This window comes from Rhinolophus sinicus, chromosome 4 (genome assembly GCF_057876585.1).
Source record: "Rhinolophus sinicus isolate RSI-liver-muscle chromosome 4, RSI-T2T, whole genome shotgun sequence".
Taxonomy (NCBI): Eukaryota; Metazoa; Chordata; class Mammalia; order Chiroptera; family Rhinolophidae; genus Rhinolophus; species Rhinolophus sinicus.
The window spans coordinates 77,759,673-77,766,824 of NC_142504.1; the positions used below are offsets into that span (position 1 = coordinate 77,759,673).

A 7,152-nucleotide genomic window follows, 5' to 3' on the forward strand; every position below is an offset into this window, starting at 1 on the left:
CAAATATTAATAAAATTATAAGTGATGTTATGCCTGCTTAATCATAGTCAAATAAAATACCACCCAGCAAAAGCTGATCGTGTTAGTGTAGAATAAGTGTAAATAATGGTTTGACAAGCCAATTGCAGTAGCAGTTAGCCTAACACAAGCTCCCATCCCAGTTATAAACTGAATGCAGTGACCAACTACTCTGTTGATGAGATTTTATTATTATTATTATTATTATTATTATTATTATTATTGTTATTAAGCCAGCAGTTGAGTTGAAGCCAAAACAGAATGAGGCCTTCGCTACCTACCTGCACCCTGATTGTTCCTCCGTCACTTCTACCCCAACAGGACCATAGGGCTGGGAGGACGGAGAGGCAGTGCAGGAGGGGAGCCCCTGGGTGCAGAGCCACACGCTGGGCACTCAGCCTGTTCAGATGCACATGAGTTGTGTGATGTTCTAAAAGTGAGGCGACCTCACCAGGGTCCCTGTGCATAAAATAAAAAGACCCAGCTACGTCCACTATAATCAGCTCATGCAATTCTGAACTTTCCATGAGATTGTTACTGTTGCCAATGATTTGCGCTATTTTCCGTCTTACCTCTAAGTCTGAATAACCTAGTGGGAGCACTGAAGTTTGCGTCCCAATTAAGTTTGAATCTCAGCGTTGCCATTTACTGCCCATGTCATTGTGGACAAATTCCTTAACTGCGTGAGCCTGTTTTCTCATCTGTACAATGGAGATAAATGTAGCATCAACCTTGTAAGATATCGAGAGATTAAGTGAAGTTGTGGGATGTATGTGAGGCTTCCGCAAACTGTGGATCCTCAGGAAGGTTCGATTTCTTCGCCACCAGGACTGAGGGCAGGAAACACAGCTGATGCTTTCCTTTCTTACCCCCCCAGTTTTGCCGACAGTGGGCTTCTCTGTAAACACTGGCTGATGGATGGAGAGGTTACACATGGAGAAAGCCTAGGATTTTGATTTTGGAGCTAAAATGCTTTTGGTTTCCTTTAATTCTGTTGCAGAAACTGGAAGAGAAGTTCCGGCTGAATAGACGAGAACTGATTGCCTTTGAATTCCCAGTGTTAGTGGCCTTGGAATTTGCCCTTCATTTGCCAGAGCACGAAGTCATGCCCCATTACAGACGCCTGATCCAGAGCTCCTAGCACAGGCCCCCGAGGGGGGCCAGGGACCCTTTCTTCTGAGCCCGGTGGACCCGCGCTTACTACTGGAAATGCAAAAATGGAACTCCACATACGAAACTTATTTCCTCTCAGCATGTTTTTGTGTAGATGCAGCTGGAAACTTTTCAGGGACTCTTCAGTCTGGCTAGCCGAGATGAGCTGTGAGCTGTTTACTACTCAGCGAGGGAAGGGAGACCTGTGCAGAAGACAGCAGACACCCTTCCAGCTCTCCACTCGCAAGAGTTATTAGCTGTCTCCTCCCCAGTTCCCCCCGGGCACACACAACCCTTGCAAGTGTGGTCCAGGGCCTTGTCTCCAAACCTGCTCCAACTCAGACTGTGAAGTTCTAGAGAGGGGAAGGGAATTTGCAGAAGTTGGGGGAAAGTTTTTAAAAGATACCCTCCCTGTGTCAAAAGACCGTGCCAATCTATTTTTGTATCAGCTGTTGAAGTGCACTTTCTCCTGGGGCAGGTGCATGAGTGAGTGTGACAGTGTGTGTGTCAGAGATATCTCATCAGCCGGCAACCCCCAAAGCCAGCCCCACCCTCTGTAGAGCAGACATCAGCCTGGGGTCATGAGCCAGGCTGACCTTCAGCAATTCTTTCTAGATAATCTCCGGATAACATTCACTCCCTCTGTACCAGATTGTCTGACATCTGCTGCCCTTAGAAAATGACATTGTTTCTGTTACTGCTCCTACCACCCATGGGACAAAGGAGACAAGTACTTGGTGTCGGGTGGGTCTCATGGTAAGGCGTGGACTGTGGCGCTCCGTACCTGTCTGCCGTCACACCGTGTGCATATATTTAACCTTCGCACTTTTCCCACTGTGGAGACCTCTGGGGTTACGCTCCTTGGTGTGTATGTATTGCTGTGCTCTATGTTAGAGTGCATAATAAGCACATTTATTGTGCCATGTATATATGTATAGATAAAGCATTTTATACAAATCCAAACTAGGGGTAAGACATGTGATTGATATTTTGAGGCGTTTTACAGCTGAGACAAACTGCATCTTGAGCTGAGGTTGTGTCCGTTGATAGAGGCAGCAACTCTTATCACCACCACATACCCAGGGCCGTGAGTGCAGAATTTTAATTGTGACTTGTACTGACTCGCTGGGACCACCTGTACCGAGGCACATGACCACGCCGTCACCTCATAGCTGCAAAGACAAGTGCCCACTGGGGTTCACCTGACTGAAGAAAGCCTGTGGCCGTGTACAAAGAGAATTAAAATATTTTATTGTTTTTATATTCATGTATGTGTATGTTTAGACACATGTAACCCCTCGCCTTGCATTACTGATTCACCTGCCACCATCCCCACTTCAGTTTTCACACACAGGTTCGGAGCTTCTTGCAGCACTCCAGAGAAAGAGCGACGGGGAAACTGAGCATATTCAGCTGTAGGTAGCAGAACTTGAAGAATCTGACAGTTGTGCAGGATGGAAAAATTCAAGGAGCCTCTGGGGAAAGAGCAAACAGGATACTTGCCTTTTCCAGTTTATAGATGTAGCCGAGTTTAGTGCTAAATATTTTGCTAACAAATTTCCTTAGTTGGATTCAGTTTAAGACAGTGATTTTGTTGGGGGCTATGATGAATGTTATCTCTTTGGTTAGATCAACTAATATTTATGGGGCACCTACTGTTTAGGAGGCAATTTTGGGAAGGAAGCACAAAGCGCTCAAAGCATCTCCATTACCTTAAATACAATGTGTCCTTGACCTTCCTTCCTCTCCTGGTGTCTGTCACTTGCAGCTCCGATGAGCCACCCCGGTTCTCAGTTCACTCAGCTCCCTGGTGAGTGCCTGGTGGGTGGAAAGCCTTTCTGAGAAGCAGGAGCCACTGACATCTAGAAATTGCCCGCACAGCTCCCCATCTATCATCTGCCTTGCGTCTCCTGCCAAGCTCGGGGGGACATCCAGTGGGTGACACACGCCACTAGGACAGGCATGGGGAGGACAGCCTGCATCCTTCCTGTGTCTTAAAATCAAGTGAATGTTCTTGAATGTGGGACGATTTATTTGGTTTTATAATATATGAGATGGACTTAAGTTATTGGTCTATTTTGTTTTTAAAGACCAGTCTTAAATTTTAAACTATTTTGGCCTGCGGGTTTGTTGAGTAGGCAATTTTATTGGTTTTAATTGGGGGGAGGGGGTGCTGAGGATGAAAGATATTTGTCAAGAGGTTTCCTTTTGGTTCATAACATGAGCTTTCTGAAGGGCAAGAAGGCTGAGATGGGGGAGCGGGAGGGGTGAAGCTCACGGCCGGAGCCCCTCAATAATGTGCCTCTCAGTTCCGTTGCCTTAGGCTTTGCAAGGACTCAAGGAGGCAGCCTGAGCTTGTGTGGAGAGAAGGAGGCCACTCAGCAGACTGTTCTAGAAGACTCCGAGGCTCTGCCCTTCCACCCTCCACCACAGGGTGCAGGTTCAGGCCCCTGAGAAGCCTCAAGCCCTCCTCAGGCCTGCCCCTCAGGCACAAATGTCTGTGGGGAAACCCTGCCCAGCCACATGTTCCTTGGGACAGCGCTAGCCACTCTGCTTGACTTGGTTTCCTCAGAGTGGTCTGGGGGACCCTGGGCTCCGCTCCTGTAGTCAGCCTTGACTATGAAGGCAGGTAAGAGCTAGGAACAAACCAAGCAAACAGGCTGGTGCAGCCACCCTGGGGAGGAAGCAGGCAGCTGCTGCCCTTTCCAGGAGCAGTGGCCCCGCTGTGTGACCTGCCTGGGAAGGGTCTGGTCCCTTGTCCCTCAGAATACCTGCCCTTGGGATCGGAGCTTGTGCCAGCCCAGGGACAGTAGAAGCCACTGCTTTCCCTCCTTTCCCCCAGTCAAACCTATATTAAAGCAGAAAATCCACACCAAATGCAAAGCTGATGGTTTTTCTTGGTTTTTGTTGTCCTAGTCTAGCAGGCCCATTTTGGGGCAGTTCCTTACTCCAAATAAATTACTCCGTACCACAGCCACTGCCTTGCTGATGTGGGAGCAGGGGACATTGGAGGCCCCTTCCCCTCCTCCCTGTTACTCTGTTCTGTCCCCTTCCCTCCCCAAACAGCAAATAAAACTCTTTACTGCCCCTGCTGCTAAATTCTTTATCTCTCTCTCAGACATTTCCGGTTCAGTATCTTAACAGCCAGCCCTCTCCCTCCACCTCCATAACTCATTAGAACCTGCGGTCTTCTCACCCTCCACAGCCTGCACGCTGCAATTGTCGGGGAAGGGTAGGCTGGAGAACAAAGTAAATTTGAGCCAGGTAGTTTTGTTACCTGTTGTGTTATTTGTCCAGTGATGGAAGAAGTCTTTCAAAGAAAGGGATTTGTGGGCTCACCTCTTCCAGGGATGGCCTGAGTTCATGTCCCAGGGGCTGTTGAGGCTGTTAAGTAGAGGAGTGCTGGCCAGGTCATGGCAGGACCTGGTAGAGGACTGCTGAGGGCCAGAGAAAGGAGGAAACATCAGGGCTGAATCTGAGTCACGTGTCATTAACACCAGCTTAAAAGGTGGCTTCCAGTAGTGCAGTGGCAAGGCAGAACTGAGGTTAAACACACACACACACACACACACACACACACACGCACGCACACACACAGGGTGCAAAAAAATGTACACATTTTAAGAAAAGAAAAGCTATTAAAATTGTAATAATATACACCGATAACAAAAGATGAATACAAGTTATGTTTGACTTCTGCAATTACAAGAGGTGCTTACAGTTTTTTTCTTTCTTGAAATGTGTATATAATTTTTGACTATATATACGTATATATAATCAAAAATTGTACATATATATATATATATATATATATATATATATATGAAGAAAAAGATAGATGAAGTTCCTCTTACTACCAAAGGATGTAAGAGTGGTCTCTCAGAGAGCCCTCACCCCAGAAAGAACCATCCACACTTTTAAATAGATATTCCAGAAAGTCTGCAAATACAGGACTGGCTGAACCATTTGAACCGTGAAGACGTGCCTACCAGGGACGGTACTTGCCTATATAACATCTCCCATGAAAACATCAAGAAAGGATGTGAAAGCCCAAGATCATGTGCCCCTTTGAAAAAACAAAAAACAAAAACAGTTTTGCTGCAATGCACCTGACCCCGAAGCAGCCCTACTCAGGTCACTGGTGGTATCCAGGCCCCCTCTCCATCGACTGGGCATTCGTTCCCTTGGAACCTCAAAGTTCTTGGGAGTCCTTCTTTATGAGGGGCTTCTGAACAGGAGCTGATCATAAATGATGACCAAAAAGAAAACAGTGGGTCCAGTGGAGAAGTTGATGGTATCCTCTGCTATAACCACTCACCATAAATTCTTATCCTGTAAACCCTGGCTTAAGAAAAGAAGCAAATCCCCTTTGAGGCATAATCCCTGGTGACACCTACTGTTTTATGAGATTCTGTCAGGTTGGTGCAAAAGTAATTGCGGTTTGTACAATTATTTTTAACTTTTTAAAGCGCAATTACTTTTGCAGCAACCTAATAAGGCAGATACAAGTTTTTCCTAAGGCAGCTGCCTTCTCCCATGAAACCAATTTTCATTTTCATTTGCAAAATAAAAACAAGACACAAATGGAATCGATTACTCTCCCCTCTCCTTCCCTGTGTGTATTGGAGAGAGTGGCAGAAGGAGAGCCAGTGGGCAAGAGGTTCTCCTGGGAAGAGCAAGCAGCCAGAAGCAGGAGGGCCTGGAACAGAAAGGATGAATTTCAGCAGCAGCCCTGAGTGACACCAGAGGCAGGGACCCTGGGAGAGGGGAAGAGAAGGGAAGAAGGGGCTCCGGAGCCAGAGCCAACAGACCCTGTGACCTCAGCCAGTCACTGAAAGGTGCTCCCTGGGAAGGGGATCTTACTTCCCATCAGAGGGGTTTGGGAGGAGCACATGAGATGGTGCAGCAAACACCTGTAGGAGTTCAATAAATGGAAGCAATTATTTTACTTCCCACTGAACTGAGTTAGCAAAAATAGAAATAAAACAGTGCTTTACGGAGGAAGCTATTGGAGCACAGCTACGCCATCTAGGACCCAATGGGGAAGACACAGTAACTTATTTGGACTCCCAGGGTCTAGGTGACCCAGCGTCACTGTGGAGTGCACGACTGTGCAGCTTTGCCCTGCCTGGCGTGCCCAGTTGAGGGGCTGCTGAGAGGTGGACTGGAATTCAGCCCTAGCTTCATTCACCAAGTCATGCTGTGGCATAAGCTTGGAGAAAGGGACGCCTTCCTGATTGTTCTGCTCAGAAGGGACGTGTTCTGCCAGGCAGCTGGAGAAAGGTATGCCTGCTCCCAACCCTTCAGCGGTGCTGGATGGTAAGAGGGAGGAGGGCAGAGGCCAGGGGTAGAGGTAATGCGTGGTCCCCCTACAAGCCCAATGACATGAGCACCACCCCACTCCGTCCCCTGGGGCAGCTGGCTGCTGGAGCCCTGGGTGACAATGGGCAGACCCTTCAGAGGATGAGTAGGCCATGTTATCTATGTCCAAGGATGGAGAGGGTGTGAGGGTTCCCTAGAAATCTTGAGAAATGAAATGGGTGCTATGTAAGATAAGCAGGGGCAGTCAAGAGCGGCAGTTCAGAAGGGCAGCAAGAACCCAACTGTCCCAGGCCACCACTTTGCAGAGGAGAGGGTTCTGGAGAGGCCAGAGCAAGTGGGGTATGAGGGAAGGAGGTGAAGATTCAGGAACCCAGCTCTGTAACCATCCTACCCAGCGGAAATCAGGCAGGTGGTCACCTCTTCCAAGGGGTCAGAGTAAAGATCTTGGAGGTTAGATCCTGGAGGGGCCCGTGAACACCTGGGAGTCATATTTCACGCTCCTAGATCCTCTCCCTCTTTGTCTCATGAAGTTACTTTTGAGCAGGCCAAACTGTTGGGGAAAAACAAGGTCATGAGGGGCCTGACGCCAACACTTTACCTGCTGAGCTTTACACAGTGACTGGTGGTATAGCTGGCTGAGACGTCTGGGTCCCAGTGCTA

At 48.0% G+C, this 7,152-nt stretch overlaps 1 protein-coding gene across 2 annotated transcripts in view; it reads left to right on the forward strand.

The window, feature by feature from the left end:
• The window catches only part of CABLES1 (Cdk5 and Abl enzyme substrate 1), a 108,819-nt gene extending 106,388 nt beyond the window's left edge, over positions 1 to 2,431 (forward strand). For both annotated transcript variants that reach the window (XM_019741223.3, XM_019741224.3), the window contains one exon: positions 1,019 to 2,431. In XM_019741223.3, the coding sequence (XP_019596782.3) occupies positions 1,019 to 1,159 (141 nt within the window). In that variant the 3' untranslated portion in view covers positions 1,160 to 2,431. The remainder of the gene's footprint in view (positions 1 to 1,018) is intronic.
• The last annotated feature ends 4,721 nt before the right edge of the window (positions 2,432 to 7,152 follow it).